At 32.4% G+C, this 17,297-nt stretch overlaps 1 protein-coding gene across 2 annotated transcripts in view; it reads left to right on the top strand.

Annotated features, from left to right (window-relative positions):
- Positions 1-17,297, top strand: part of LOC108904195 (inter-alpha-trypsin inhibitor heavy chain H3-like) — a 55,301-nt gene that overhangs the window by 21,717 nt on the left and 16,287 nt on the right. For both annotated transcript variants that reach the window (XM_018706651.1, XM_018706650.1), the window contains 5 exons: positions 1,473-1,823; positions 6,006-6,572; positions 9,189-9,368; positions 14,390-14,593; positions 15,560-15,664. In XM_018706651.1, the coding sequence (XP_018562167.1) occupies positions 1,473-1,823; positions 6,006-6,572; positions 9,189-9,368; positions 14,390-14,593; positions 15,560-15,664 (1,407 nt within the window). The remainder of the gene's footprint in view (positions 1-1,472; positions 1,824-6,005; positions 6,573-9,188; positions 9,369-14,389; positions 14,594-15,559; positions 15,665-17,297) is intronic.

The following is a 17,297-nucleotide window of genomic DNA, read 5'->3' as shown; positions in this document are numbered from 1 at the left end:
ACCGGAAGGCGCTGGCTACTAACTTTGTAGAGGGGATGTATGGTTTAATTATATAAAACAAAAACAGAGTACATACACCTAACTTTATTATTTACATACAACAGTCTTCAAATTAAATATGTGACAAATAGAATGTACAACAAAAACATTGCAACCATTTAACATAAAATGAGAGTGCCAGGCTCACCTAGAGCTCCTGTGGGGAAAGAGCATGGCAGAGAAACCCACGATCGTTGCTCTTACCACTCAAATATAAATACAAAACAACCGCTATCCAAGGTATAAATTAAGATCCTTTGTTAATTATAACTAAGACCTGACTTATTTAATGTGTCACTAAATGTCACCTCACTCGAATCAGACATACACACTTCCAAGTAAAACTGAAGAGGTTCGTTGTTAGTTAGCCGGCAAAGCCGGAAGGTAATAATAACAACAATAATAACAACAACAACAACAATAACAACAACAATAATAACAATAGGTAAGGTACTGGAGTCCCATACGGGAGGCAATCCAGCTATAGTTGAGATTTCGAAGGAATAACAACAATAATAATAATAATAGGTAAGGTACTGGTTGTTTTTTTGTGCTTCCTTCTACCGACCGTTAATATTACTTTTTCATTATTGTGCAACACTCATGTAACAGGTGACGTCGAAGTTGATAACATAAGTACGGTTTTGCACAATATTTTACGACATGCTGTATTACAACGCGATTTTAAACATAAAAAACTTGACAATCGTATGGTAATTATATGGTAATATAGCTCGGAATATAGTATATCTAGACGAGACAGGGCTAAATCTTTCTGGACGGCTATGGATTCCGTAGAATTTATGAGTTAAATGTTTTTATCCGGTGCCAATTGAGATCGTAACAACTATAAGAGCAAGAAGCAAAAAGTTGCCATGAGAAAGTGTTCTTCTTTTTTCAATATTACCTCAAACAATAATGAAATGAAACAAAAACGGATTTCCAACATTTCGGTTTTTTTCAAATATTTCGAGAACTAATCATGTTAGCCTTGATATTTTAGAGGTATAATGTTGGTTATCAGATTACGCAACTTTGCGTAAGAGATAGGAAGTAGCTTAAATGAGGATTTAAGTTACTTCGTATCTCTTACAGTTTCCGAGATCCCTATAGTGAGAAGTTAATTTGTAACAGTCCGTAAACGTTAGACATATATAGAGGTAGTAAATATCTGATCCTTTTAGTTGCGTAATTTTATAGGGTCGTTTGGTTTATTATATAAATCATACAACTTTATTTTATCCGGTATAGGTATTTAGAACTTTGTTTAGTAGCATATGGAACTGTTGTTCTGCGGCCGATTGTATCCAGAACAAAATAACAAAGTAGTATTTGTCGCAAATAACCTTGAAATACTGGTAACTATGAAGTGTTAAAATTGTAACATAAAACTTTATAAAAACTGACTATTGACATCTTTAAATATTTTACAGGTCCTATCGAGGACAATACAAAACCAATAAAGATTTCAGCAACAGGTCAAGAAGGCTCCGTAGACTTGGACGCTAAAATAAGAAAGCCTTTAATACAACTGGAACGCATATGGGCACATTTAACAATCAAGCAACTAATACAGCAATCTTATCTGACTAGTTTACAAAGTAATCAGGCAGAATTTAAGAAGATAGCTCTTGAACTGGCACTGCAGTACAATTTGGTCACGAACGTGACCTCGTTGATTGTTGTGAAACCTAATGAAATTCTTACAAGTAATATAAAGGATGCTTCGCATGGTATATTTACGGAATCTCCAAATGATTTACCTATGTGCAACAACATACCAAGTGAGTAAATTATATTTCGGATATAATTTTCACAGCAGAATTGATATTTATTATATCTGATTTATCATACCGATATTTTTACATAACAATTTTTAAAAACCTCAGTCTAAAGGCTTTTTTTCGCGAGTGAATATCGGTATCCCTTTTAATCTTAGTTCTAACCTTGTCTAACCTGAACAGATCGCGAAAATGTATATATTCACTACCAGAATCCATCATTTTGCTGAACAATTTTTATCCTCATTCAAACAAACTGTCAAACAGAAAAAGGTTAAGTTACCGGCTGACAATATTAGATGAATATACCAACAGAATATTCAGCTGAAGGGTGAAGAGTTCAGTCATTTGATCTAAACTTGTGACGTCACATAGTAGTTTAAATGACTGACTATTCTCGCAAAAACGTAACATTCACTCATACTACACATACTACAACATACGACTTCACTCGCTAAAAAAAGCCTCATGTAAGATGTATGATACGCCAGCAACAACCGAATTTTTCATGATACAGTTCAGAAGGCGTAAAATAAATATAAAAGTAGGCATATGCTACTGCGCATTTTGCTACTTTCTTACTCTTCTCACCACTGCCACAGAGTTGCTATATTCTGCACCACTACCATGCTGTTTTGTTGTCGAGTTGCTCAGCTGTTCAGTTAAGTTGTAATAGTAAAAGAGCCCGCGGCAAAGTTTGTACCTCGTACCAAAGCTGATTTTTATACTTTTTATCGTACGTATTATCGTACTTTTTTCAGAAGCAGAGGAAAAAGAAGATATAGATTCGAGTGAACATTAAAGCGATACAGAGAAAAGTGATGTCGATGAGAGCGACGAATAAAATAATACATTTATAAAATCATTTTTTGTGCTAAATTTATCCGCACTATCCGTCTTGTCGCCCATTCAATAAAATCACATATTTTTTTTACTGAGTAACAATAAACATATTCGTATAATTTCATTTTTGCATAAAACCTTCACTTTTTTATTCTACCAAAGCTTAAATTTTACAAAATCATATGTGTGTGCATAATATTAACGAAAATAACAATCAGCTGGCTTGTATGAGGGGAAAACTCTTCAGCTGACAATGAAACTCTCGAAAACGCAGGGCCGGCCGAGCGACCCGCTACTTGCTTGAATAAAAGTTAATGACCTCAACTGAAGGCTATTCCACTAACGCGTGCTCACCTGTAGCTTGTTTTTATAACATACACGTTCTATACCATAATTAAAATCGATATCACGTTTGGTACCTACTAAATTTTTTTTAAAATGATATCCATACCTGCTTATACGCGCAACTGATGCATTTTCCAGCGGTATTTTGTCAGCTGAATGTGATTCCTTATCATTTATTGTTATAAACAAAGTATACAAACCATTTCAACTTTGGCACTATTAATGTTTTTTTGATATTTTTCAACGCTGGGGTTGGCCCTATTACTCCCACCTCCACCCGAAGATTGGCAGCTGATGGTCGTTTGGTTTATGTACCATATAAGATCTCCCAATACCTATGTGAAAATCAACCTTATAGTCCTGGCGAATTAGGCTTTTTTTCAAAAGTCGGGACTACCTCGAATTTTATGGGCTTAAAATTAAATAAAAAATTCACAGAATAAAATAAATTTGTGTATTTGTATAGAGGTATACTTATTGATTTTGTTCCTGAGGAAATTTACTGCAAGGGTAGACGAAAGTGAAAGCTGGTAATTTTTTTTACATTACAAAATTAGCGGTAAAAAAAAGCGCAAAATTTTCAGCAATATACAGATTTCAAACCATTGCATCAAATAGTGCTTAAAAAAATATGAACATAAAAAAAAGTGTCGATCGGACCAATAGGAGCCGAGATAATTTTTTTTAAACGGTATTTTGGCTGTTGTATAATATATTTTAGACTTCGACGAATTTTGCCATTTTGCTACATTCAAATCACGTGCTATACAACAGAAACAATTAACTTGAAAAATTCATCGAAGTCTAAAACATAGATATTATACACTAAATATTTATTTTAATTTTAATATTCTTATAAAAATTAAAAAAATAACTTTATCTAGTAATACAATTAATTAAATAAAATAGGGTAGAATTGAATGTAACAGTTCTTTTAAATACTATAAAATGCAGTACTTAAATGTAATGTTGATATTGTAACATTCAATAATATTCTAGACACAATTTACGCAATAACAGTTAATTTTAAGACAATATTTTATACGTCCATCTTTTCTGAGCACGCAAATGGAGTACTGACTACTTTTTTTAAAGAAATAATTGACTTTTGGTTTTAAATACGTAAAAAGACCTTCTTGTGAAAATATCGAAATCATAATTACAAAAGAAAAAGTGAAAAGTCAATAAATATGTATTTTTCGTGGTCTGGCGATGAGTTTCACAGCCTTTTGCCTACACTATCCGAAAGTGCGGAAAAAAATAAGTTGATTTAAAAAAAGCATCCCGGTAGCTGCTTTCTAAGTGCCACAATCCATTTGTTAAGTAAGAATTTTGTAAAGCCGAGCGCAGCAAGGGCACTATAACGTCACAGAGCTCCCCTCTCGTGGATACTGTTAAGCCGCGCGGATCTTGCTGCCTTTAACGAATGTTTACTTGGTCATTTCTTGGTCGAATCATTTCAAAAAAAAATCAGCGTTTAAAAGAAGTCTTCTACTTTACAACAGGCCCAAGTTTATTACAAAATATTAAATAGAACAGGCAGAATACCGTTTTTAAGAAAAAAAATTATCTCTTCTCTTATTGGTCGAATCAAGACACGCTTTTTTTAAAATTATTACTTTTTTAAAGCACTATTTGATGCAATTGGTTTGAAATCTGTATATTAAAAAATCGCCGAGAAAAGGACCCTAATTATCGCTTTTTTTTGTTTTTTGTTAATAACTTTTTTATTTTGCAACTTAAAAATCTGACGGGAGGTAAGGTAATTACCTTTCGATCCTTTTTTACCAAATTTCGATACCTTGACTTAGGCAGAAGATATACGCGCTCGCGTTTTCGACTTTATAATTTTGCAATACGCCGCCAATTTGAAATTGGTGGTCCGGATTGCGGGGATTTTAGGAGCATCCCAACAGTTATATTTTCTTGTAGTTTCATCCAATTTCAGTCAAATTCGTTCTTTTTATTTAATGCTGAAAATTCTGCACATTTTTTTGTTCGTCGCTAATTTTGCAATGTAAAAAAAAATTGCGAGCTTTCGCAAAAGCCTATCCTTAAAGCAAAGGAACAAAATCGATAGGTATACCTCATGTCGATTAGAGGCTCATTTTCGGAGATATAAGCGAAAAACTGAAAAAGAGCAATTATTTTTTGTTTGGTTATAAACAATATGACGCTCGACCTCTACAAATACACAAATTTATGCTTTTATTCTGTGTATTTTTTACTTAATTTTTAAGTCCATAAAATTGGAGGTAGGCCCGATTTTTGAAACAGGCATGTGTTTGGTCTAATTCGCCCTAATTATTAGTAAAATGACTACCTTCAAAATGCCACGGGCTCTCTATAACGGTTATAACTGCCAGTATCAATTAATAATTCCCCCACATAAGTTACCCCCCTCGTGGAAAACGGACTCTATAAATTGGTTTTTGCTCCCTTTACATTTCCAACCCCTTTAATAGTAAATAATATTTATTATTAAGTTTATTTGGAGTGCAATCGAAAAAAAAAGAATAAAAATAAGTCGATGTTGTATTCCATTAAACAAAGGATTGCGTTGCATATAAAAAAAATGTTTGGAAAAATTATTAATCATTTGTGAACTCAGATGTAAATTAGTGTTAAACTAAGAGTATTCTGTTTATCCGAACTCGTCAGTTTTTTTAACTCAGTTGAACTCTTGAACATAAACTCAAGCGGTATCTGTAAAACCATCTGAACTCTCCATGCATCCGTTAAAGATACCTATATCCTTGAATTGGCCAATAGTATTGGTTTAATCTAAAGACCAAGTATGCGCCTCATAATTTGTGGTCTATCCATATGGAACAGAAATAGCAGCCTAACTTAAATTTCTATGCGACCAATCAATGAGGAAACAGCCATACGGTAAAAAGTAAATAAATATGCTTCACCTGTTGCTAGATATATTTTCGTTAAATAAATAAATAAGCAAATAAATAAATTAATACTACTTTTTCTTTTTATCTCTAGATTGGGTGGCATTGCGCTTTGGTACACCTGAACCTATATATATGAAGGTTGCAACAGAGATGACGACTGATGTAATTACTACTAATGATGATACTATTGCTGCCACAATCCATGCCGTCGCTACTACTACTCCTGATACTATTACTACTTCTACTACTGATGATACTATTGCTGCCACAATCCTTGCCGTCGCTACTACTACTCCTGATACAATTATTACTTCTACTACTGACATTACTACCACCTCCACTACCGATGATGTTACTACTACTTCTACAACCGATGATTATACAACTACTACTACCGATGTTACTAGTACTTATTCTACCGATACTGTTTCTAGTACTGATACTATAATTCTAACAACTGAGCAAAATATTCCTGTAGCTAAAGCCAATATTATTACCAACAGACAGCCAACAGAGTTAACGCCATTAATTGAAGAAGTTCCTATAATTTACAGGATTACGAAAACATGTAGAGACATGAGATTTGGATGTTGTCATGATGGAGTTACTCCAGCTGTGGGAATCAACTTTTCAGGGTGTGACCCCATTCCCAGATCAGGTAACTATACATATAGGAATACAGTGCTCGACCATAGACGTCTGGGATCAAAATATGACAACTTAGACCAACATAGCGTCCGCAAGCGAGTGGGCCATTCTTTAAGAATTTTTAAGCTTAAACAAGTTACGGGCCTTATTTTATTTGGTTGTTTAAAGTAACTCTGCTACTTTTTTGGACATTTCAACAAAATTTAGTATAGTCAAAGATTAACACATGTTTTTTTTCTTACCTTCAGCGTTGAGGTCACTACGGCATACCTGAAGCAGTAGGTATTTTGGTTTTTGCAATTTTTTTTACCAGATTTCGAAACCTTGACTTAGGCAGAAGATATACGCGCTCGCGTTTTCGACTTTATAATTTTGCAATACGCTATTCCAATTTGAAATTGGAGGTCCGTATTGCGGGTACTTGTTGAGCACCCCAACAGTTATCTTTTCTTGTAGTTTCATCCAATTTCAGTCAAATTCGTTCTTTTTATTTAATGCCGAAAATTTTGCACATTTTTTTGTTCGCCGTTAATTTTGCAATGTAAAAAAAATTTGCGAGCTTTCGCAAAAGCCTGTCCTTATAGCAAATTTCCTCAGAAACAAAATCGATAGGTATACGTCATGTCGATTAGAGGCTCATTTTCAAAGATATAAGCGAAAAACTGAAAAGGGAGCAATTATTTTTTTCTTTTGTTATTAACAATTTGGTTGTTTTAAAGTAACTCTGCTACTATTTTGGACATTTCAACAAAATTTAGTATATGCAGATTTTTAAGGTAGTCGAAGATTAACACATGTTTTTTTTTCTTACCTTCAGCGTTGAGGTCACTACGGCATACCTGAAGCAGTAGGTATTTTGGTTTTTGCTATTTTTTTATCAGTGGAAATTTTGGTAACACAGCTGTTTTATGTAACGTGTGCCTATATCTTTTTAAATGCCAATAGCAAGTTCAAATGAATTAAAAAAAAACACTCAGCTGTCTGTAATTGCCAATAGCAGTAGAACAGTGAAATTCTTATTTTTGTGTAATGATTTTAACAATACCTACTATGAAACAAGTATCTTTTTCCTATCTTTTTTACATATATAAAATAAGGTTTCATAAATCCTGCAAAAAAAGAAATAATAGGCTGCTTTCGGTATTCTTTCAATCATTTTAGGTAAGAAATAAGACCATCCATTTTCGACTATGCCAAAAATCTTATCTTATAGCACATTTCATTAAAAAGCTTTCAAAAATTTTTTATTTAAAAAAATAAAGAAATGTTTGTGAAATTTTTTAGAAAGTAAACATCATCTAAATCAGGTTATTTTCATCGACGCAATGAAGCGATCTTTAAAATAGGGTCCATTTATTTCCAAACACCTTTTATACAGTGTGTTTCAGTTCGAGTGAATCAAACTTTAACCACAAATAGAACTCAATAAATAATTCAGAAATGCCTTATAAAGCAAGGGTCTAAGTCTCACCGTTTTCACTGTACAGGGCCGTATTGGTTGGTTTTTAAAATCATATTATTTATGAAATCTTTGCTTTGCATATAACAAATTGATTCAATTGATATTAAAGACAGTCGTTGCGGACGTGAATTCATTATTTGTTAAACGCGTGATAAAATTGGATAAAATCATTTTCGGCTCTTGCTTCTTTTTGTTTTTAATCGAGTTGGCGAAAACGCTCAAGCTGCTCAAGCTGACTAGAAAATTTGTGCCGTACCTATATGGTAATGATGCGATGAATCAACGAACAGCCCATCGATGGTTTTCCGCGTTTTAAAGAAAGTGATTTCAACCTTAAATACATAAATCATTCCGGAGTACCTGTTGAATTTGACGGAGATCAATTGAATCGACTCCTTCACGAAAATCCAAGACAATTAGCATGGGAATTGGCACGGGAAACGGGATGTGATTACAAAACAGTAGTAAACCACCTGCATTTCATGGGAAAACAATAGGAATCAACGCTCCGCAGTTGCCACTAGTTTGCTCTGTCGTCATCAATCAACACAAGGAACGTTTCCTTCATCGTATTGTCACTGGTGGTGCAAAATGGTGTCTGTACGTAAGCTTGAAACCGCGGAAAGAATGTTTAAGCTCCAAAGGACAAGCAACTCCGCGAACGGAATCAGAACTTCATACCCGAAAGACAATGTTATGCGTCTGGTGGGACTGAAAAGGCATTCTTTATTACGAACTCTTACCAAACAATCAATCAACTGTCAACGCAGAACTCTCCAACAACTACGGCGATTCCACGTGGCTATTCAACAAAAAAGCCCTTATCGGCGTTTATTAAGAAAATTGTTGTTTGTCAGAAGCTTTTGCTGACCTGAGAATAAGAACCAACAAAGCAAAATTTCCTTAGAATCTGTTCGAAATTTGGGCCATTTTAAAATTAAAAAATTCAAACAAAAGTTAACTATCCCAACAAGACTGCGAAAAGTGAAAATAAAAGTTATTTGTTGCAATCCAAAAAAAGTTCTTTTAAAAAAGCAAACCGCAAGGTCACAGATGCAACATACCTATCTATTAGTTTATTTTTAAAATATATGTAAACTCACAAAGTAAACTAATGGTGTGAATTGATTAAGGACAACTCCAAGCATTGCTTTACTTTTATAGAGAGCTGTTCACTTCCATTAAGTCCTGGAAAACCACTGAAGAATGTACGCCGTGAATGGGCTTATAGTGTGAAAGAAGGCGAATGTCGTACATTCTGGTATTATGGATCTGGGGGTAATGATAACCGTTTTGTCAATCAAAGTGATTGTCAAAGAACTTGTATTAACGTCATTGGTCCTGGTAAGTAGAAGATCGGTATAGATCAGAATAAATATCGTAAATATAAAATACAGGGTGTAACCCAGCGCATTCTGTGTCAAATGTAATAATATATTTTTTTCATATAAAAATCTTTGTCTTTGGACCTCTTTTAAAGTTAAAAATAATATTTTATCTCTAAATGCCAGAGCAAATGAGAATATATTATATTAATGTTTGCAAATGAAATTTTCACATTGAATTCCATTTTATTTACAAAATTTCCCTGCAATATGAAAAAATAAATTTTTTTCAGTTAAAGACAACATTACTAATTTAAAAATAATACGATGTTTTGACACTTTATCCATATTAAGAATAAGGGGATTCCCGAAGAAATGTAGGTGTTCATATTTTTTACAATTCAAATTGATTTTTTCCCTTCGTGCAAATTTCGATTATTTTGATGATCCACTGCAAATTTGTTACAGAAAAAGCTTTCTCACATAATTTCATTTTTCTGTTTTATTTAGACCTGCTGAAAATATTTTCTTGTGTTTTTTAGTCATATTATATTAATTACACAGCCTCACAAAAAAAGTTCTGCACCAGAACATGAATACATAGATTTTGTATATTTTTTGATGCTGAATCGGAATCCGCAGCCCAAAAACCCGTTTACCAGATCGTTTTTAGTAAAATGCTAAAAAATTATCTAAAATAGGGTGAAATAGTGAGTATAAGGTAAAGCTATTTATAATGAAGTGCAACAATCTGTAAATACTTTGAGAAAACATTTTAAAGTAATGTTTTGAGTATTAAAAGTATTAAATTCACACCCGTCCCTGCAAAGGGGTTAATTCCACCCCTAAAATCAATGTTAGTCAATGTCAATCAACGAATGTCAGTGCAAAACAAAGTGAAAAACCATAGCCTTGTATTTTATACTGACAAATAAATAAACATAGCAAATCGAATTTATATTATTTGTTTCTCATTTTTAGACATTTGCCTACACTAAAAAAAAAGTATTTGGATCAAATGAGCAAATAGTTTTAAATGGAATTATTCACCGTAAATGTTATTTTATTCTATTCACATGTAGGTATATACTTTCTTCAAACTATGTGAAATATTTGCTGTAATCTATAATTTTTCTTAGCATTTATATTATATGTAAATATATACAGGTATGATTTAATTCAAATCTTTTACAATTTTGAAATTTATTATCTCGGACATTAGCTACAATATCTCTTACAGTTCATCATAAACTGCAAACATATTTGTTTCGAAACTACCAGTTCCTTAAAATATATTTAGATATATATTTAAAATTTAGTATTAATGTAGGAATTGTTCAAGACAAATCTAGCATATTATAATCAAACTTATGTTTTCTTGAAAGAAAATTGTAGCAGGACAGAATGGCGTAGGTGGGAAGTAGGTACCACGATAGATGGAGCCACTTACGTTCTATGTATACACAGCTCTTTGTAAGTAACGACACTATAGCAGCTGGATATTCTAAAAACATAAAGATGAGGGCCATCAACAAGTCCCAAACCGACCTATGTCTGGTTGGTTAAACTTACAAACGATCCTAGCTGTTGTACTAGGTGTTGTGAGTTTGAAACAAAATGTTTTTTATTACTGAGAAATATTTATATCCAAATTCCAAATATTATTCTTAAAATAAGTATACAGGTTCGGAAAGTCCCCATGGTACATCGGCCGTTACGTGAGAGCGATAAAGTAAGTCATAGAAATCCGTGCGATAGACAAGGATGGTTACATGGAAGTCGTTTCATAATCTGAATAGTCACTCCCACTTCTAACCCGAATCGGGCGGTGACTATTCAGATTATGAAAGTCTTCACTGTAGCCATCCTTGTCTATCGCACAGATTTCTTTACTTTACTTTGTCGCTCTCATGTAAAGGCAGATGGACCATGTGGATTTTCCAACCCTGTATATAATCATTTTACCAAACTATTCAATTTTGTATTAAATAAACATTAAATAAACGATACATTAATATACAATAAAAAACATGTTTCTATAAAATCTATGTAGATCATAAAATTAAAAATAGAATTCGTTTAACCGTAAGTATCAAATATTTATTTTAAATGCTGCCTATTTTTAAAGTAAGAAATTAAAATCAAATGTTGTACAATTGAAGCAAGAAATTTTTTTTTTGCATGAATTTTTTTATCAAATGGCTCAATTTTTTAAACGTTCATAATGCATTTCTTTGGGTGGTAAACATCAATTTCTATACTACTTTTCAATCTGCCATAATGAGCCCGTCATTTTGGATTTAAGCGCCAGCTGCCTTAGATTGAATGTGTTGAAAACGACATAACATTTTTGTACTTTAAGGTATCTCATCTTTGGTATCAAATTCTTATTTTCCAAACTTTTTTTACACACAAAAGGTAAACTTTATGAAAGTAGCTGTCTCGCACCGTTTCCGAGATATTTAGCTTTGCAACTTCCAATGCTAATAGTTGAAATAATTAAAATAATTTAGAAATTTCAAAAACAAGGGTTTATTTAGAATTAAAAATTATAATGAACAGTAAAACAGTCAACATTAGTAAAAAATATGCCTTTTTGACAATAAATGCTCAAAATGTCCGCCTCTAACTTCAATACATTTATTTTATCAACGCGCTTATTAAAAGATTGTCTTATTTTAAATTATAAATCCTTAACGCGAAATGACTTTGCAGCATTTAAAACCTGCTGCTAAAGTTCTTCTCAGGTGTTTATAGTTTCTCCATAAACAACTGATTTCATGTAACTCCAAAAACGAAAATCTCGGCATTCTATCTCACATTTATGTATACGAGTATACAATTTAAATTGTAAGCTAAGATGTAATTTTAATTAGGTACGAATAATACTTAATAGAAATTGGCGTACAAATGATAGCAATAAGACAAGTGAAAAAAGTAAATTATTTGATTTTTGTCTAAATCCTACTTAATAAACTTTACCACTAAATTAATAATACTTGTAGGTACTTAATTATAATTTAATGCAACAGCATTGGAAGTTTCAAAGCCAAATATTTCGAATACGGTGCGAGATAGCTACTTTCATAAAGTATACCTTTTTTGTGTAAAAAAGTTGGAAAATAAGAATTTGACACCAAAGATGAGCTACCTTAAAGTACAAAAAAGTTATGTCGTTTTTAACACAATCAACCTACTGCAGCTAGCGCCCTCTATGAACTTTAACCAAAATGTGAACAGATTTCAATTCTTCTACTTAACGAACTCCACTCCCCAAAATTTTGTGAGGATATTTGCATTTGTTAAGGAATAAATGAAAAAAAAACTGAAATAATATTTTACATTGAATATCCTGTATCTCTTTAACTATCAACTTTTGGACTAAGGTAAGTTCGGCTAAATCGCAATATTTTTGCTTGGGGTATCTACCCATGAATTTTGGCCCATTATCTCGGGACCACCCTGTATATTTGGTAGTATAAAATACCTGTACATACAAGGCAATGGTTTTTCACATTGTTTTACACTAACATTCATAGAGGTGGGATTAACCTCCCCCTCGCAGGTGTGGATGTTGATTTATTTTGCACATATTACTTTCTGATGCTCAATATATTATTTTAAAATGTTTTCCCAAAGTATTTATAAACTGTTACGATGTATGCCATCCGAGCACTCGCATTTGTTCGTGACGTAAATGGACAGGGAAAAAGAGGGAGTACAAACAGTATTGTATTGACTGTTGCTAGGCGGTTGCTAGGAAAACTGTACGATTTTTTTACCAAGCTGTGCGATTTTTTTACCGTACGTAATAGGAATTTTACATTGATCGCAGACGGTGTGTTTTTAAGTATTTACAGTAGTGGTCGTAGGTAAATACTTTTACCTACGACCACTAGTGTAAATACTTAAAAACACACCGTCTGCGATCAATGTAAGATTCCTATTACGTACTGTAAAAAAATCGCACAGTTTTCCTAGCAACCGCCTAGCAACGATCAATACAAACAGTATTTTTTTACCAAGCTGTGCGTTTTTTTTACCGTACGACGGAATAGGAATCTTGCATTGATCACAGACGGTGTGTTTTTAAGTATTTAAAGTAGTGGTCGTAGGTAATAGTATATTACGTAATAAGTGTTGTAAAAAGCATTTTACGCACGAGTGGAAAAGAAACACACCGTCTGCGATCAATGTAAGATTCCTATTACGTACGGTAAAAAATCGCACAGTTTTCCTAGCGATCGCCTAGCAACGGTCAATACAATACTGTTTGTATTGACCGTTGCTAGGCGGTTGCTAGGAAAACTACAATTTTTTTACCAAGCTGTGCGATTTTTTTTTACCGTACAACGTAATAGGAATCTTGCATTGATCGCAGACGATGTGTTTCTGAGTATTTAAAGTTGTGATCGTAGGTAAAGTATAGTACGTAATACGTGGTGTAATGCAATTACGCACTCGCCGCTACGCGGCGTCGTGCGTAACTTTTCCATTCGTGCGTAAAATGCTTTTTACAACACTTATTACGTAATATACTATTATTTACTAACTACAAGTAGCTGCACGTAGCTGCACAATAGTAAGGAGTGATCTCGTATCCGAACTGACTTTTAAATTTCAATAAATACCTTACCAATCACAAGTGATGTATCATTAAATCATTGATCAGAAATATGCATGTGCAGGAAACTTATCTCTATTGGAGGTAGTATTCAACATACCTGAGATAATTAAAAAAATATTTACCCTAATTCATTTGATATAGCAACATTAATTGGGGGGTTTTGCTCAGTGAGGCACTGTAAAATTAATTTTATTCGTAGATAAAGTCATTACTTCACTAATAATATTACTTTTATTTAAAAAAAATACTTTATGCATATTAAGCATAAGAGAATTCCCGAAGATAAGTAGGTACTTATGTCTTTATTTTTTAATTCAAATGTATTTTTCCCTTCGTGCAATATTTCGATTACTCCAATTTTTAATGGAGCAACCCGTTGAAATAATTTCACAAAGCTCATGTGTTTTTTTCAGATAGATGTAAATTACCTTTATTTACCGGACCATCCCAAAAAGCTTGCACAACCACACCAAAAGTACGTTGGTTTTATGATCAGAACAAAGACAAATGTATCAGTAATACCTATTTTGGATGTTTTGGAAATTCAAATAGATTTTCAACTGAAAGGGAATGTCTAGAACTTTGTTCATCTTCGTTTAAGAGAACACAACTGCAAAGTAAGTTTCAACGCGTTACTACGAAAACATGCTATCTAAAATTGTACTTGGAAAAGATGCTATCTAAGATTGTGTGTGGAAAACATGCTACCTCAGATTGAGCTGGGAAAAAATGCTATCTCAAATTAAACTTGGAAAACATGCTAGCTGAGATCTTTAAGAAAAAACATGCTATCTCATATAAAATTAAGTATGACTAGAAATTTAAGTTGGCTGCATTGGCGTTGAAATGCACATTGAATGATTGAAACAGTGCACTTATAATAAACTTATATAATATATTTTTCAAAAAGTAAGGAATATTTATGTTCAGGTACACTGTTTATTTTATTTTTTTCATTAAACATTTATCAATTAATTTTGTTAACTTACTGTTATAAACGACAAAATGGTTAATTAAATAAGTAGAATAATATGGAGTGTGCTGCAACACGTATTACCCGACGTTTTTTGAAATAACAAATTATAAAAAAAATAGTGTTTACCTTAATATATAAAAATTACTAAAAATTATTCGGGTTTACTTACACACGTTTACTTTGATATAAAACTTAATAGCGCACTCTTATCTGATTTATAGTCACTACTCTTGATACACTTATTATTTTTTTTCGCCAAATCTGGGAATCTGAAAATAATTTTATATGCCTATTGCCAACTCTAAGGAAATTGCAATAAAAAGGATTACGTAGTGGATCAGGCTAGTAGCTTGATTGTTTTTTTTTAAAGTCATTTCATTGAAATTTTGTATAGATTTAGGTATTATTATTTTGTCTTATACGTCAATCCACCACGTTTGATGTCTATGATTCCCCACATTCTAAGAACTCATTTTCTTTAAACTAGAGCACACTGTATTACATAATAATTACTGTCATTTTTTTAATGTGCTCTAAATATTGACAATAAATGTTAATACTAATTTGATAAAAAAGGTCAAAAATACTACTACAGACAATGTTTCAGGAAATAAAAAAACTTGCGAGGTGACGAAATTTGGATGCTGCCACGACAGAGTTACTCCAGCAAGAGGATCCAACTACTCAGGATGTGATCCCATACCAAGACCAGGTGACATTATCATTCTCAAAATTGACGGTTGTGTTTAAATACACTTTATTTTTTACAATCCATTTGCTTATCGGCTTCCACATTGTATTTATTTTATCATTTCTATCGACATTTTCAATTCTATTTAAATTCATTTAAATTCTCGATATTTCTGTTGTGACTTTTGTCTGAAAAAGGGATTCCAAATCATAAAAGAATTCAATATTTAAAATTAACTATTTCTTACACCCTGAAGTCAATGGATTTTTATATCGATCATAAACTTATACAAAAAGAATAACTCTAAACATAAAGACCTTGAATTTCAAATTTACAACCTTAACCTCAACTACTGGCAATAAAAACTCTTAATATTACTTTAAAAAGCTATCGTTTTATAAATTTCAGATGAAAGATCGGCGCATATAGGGAAACATTGTTAATAAAACTGTTTTATTAGTTTTATTATTTGAAAATATTACTGTATGATTCGATAAAGTTGTGTTTCAATCACAGAATATTTATACATAATTCATTGATTTCAATGTGAATAAAATTAAGCTTTGACATAATGTAGGTACCTCTTATTTTTCTACCTCACAATGTTTGAAGCTGTAATGACAAATTTTATAACTGCAAAGTGTAACAAATGTTCGGTCGTGAACACTGGACGGAGAGTTGTTCCAATTGGAGTAAATTTGGTATAGATTGAACTTTCAATCAGAAGCTGGAAATACCTACACACATACAATAAACTAATTTTTACAGCCATGTGTACATTCAAATAGTGATGTAAAACATAAATTGTCTTAAAATCGAATGTTATACATAGATTGACTAAACTATATGAAATATTGCAGGAGATGAGATTATAATATCCAGTTTAATAAAATGAGATGGCCAATTTGACAACAGGTCTGATACGAGAATACTGTTCAAAAAATAGAAAATTGCAAATATCTCAAAAGTAGTAACGGCATCCCTAATAATGATTATATGGCTTGAAAGGAAATTTTAATCTGCATACAACAGAGTAAAGAAATATAGGGTGTTCCATATATGTTAACAAAGTTATAGCTGTTTGAAGTTAACAAAATATAACAGCAAAAATGAAACACCTAGTATTAAATGTTTTAATTTGTTGGTATACCATAATTTAGTATTACCTATGCCCTTTGCAGGTATCAAAAATGCATCACGCTCGTGAAAAGAGTTACTAGCATCTCCGCGGACTAGAGACCGACCGATTAATCGGCTTCAGCATCGGCTTCGGCCACATTCGGCCATTATTTAAGCGTCGACCGTCGAATACCCGTTGCCCGTTATGTTTTATGTTTATTATTAATAATTAATTTGTTGTTTTATTTATTATTGTTTATTATATATATATTATAGTTCCAAAACATTGTGCATTTTGTGCATTTGACCTAATTTTATGTAATCTTATCATATTTTTGTTTTTAATTAAAATTTTCAAGTTAATAAAAATATCTGCGGCTTCGGCATCGGCTTCGGCTGAAGGTGTCCAATAAACCGAAGTTCGGTCTAAAAAATCACATTCGGTCGGTCTCTACCGCGGACCCTTGCATCTGTCAAATTTTTTCTTTAAAAATTAATATCTCAAAATCTATAACTCCTATAACGAAGTTGGTGT

The sequence above is a fragment of the Anoplophora glabripennis genome, unplaced genomic scaffold, assembly GCF_000390285.2.
Source record: "Anoplophora glabripennis isolate ALB-LARVAE unplaced genomic scaffold, Agla_2.0 scaffold130, whole genome shotgun sequence".
NCBI classification, from domain to species: Eukaryota; Metazoa; Arthropoda; class Insecta; order Coleoptera; family Cerambycidae; genus Anoplophora; species Anoplophora glabripennis.
The sequence above is the reverse complement of the archived record's forward strand: the minus strand, read 5'-3'. Positions and strand labels throughout refer to the sequence as shown.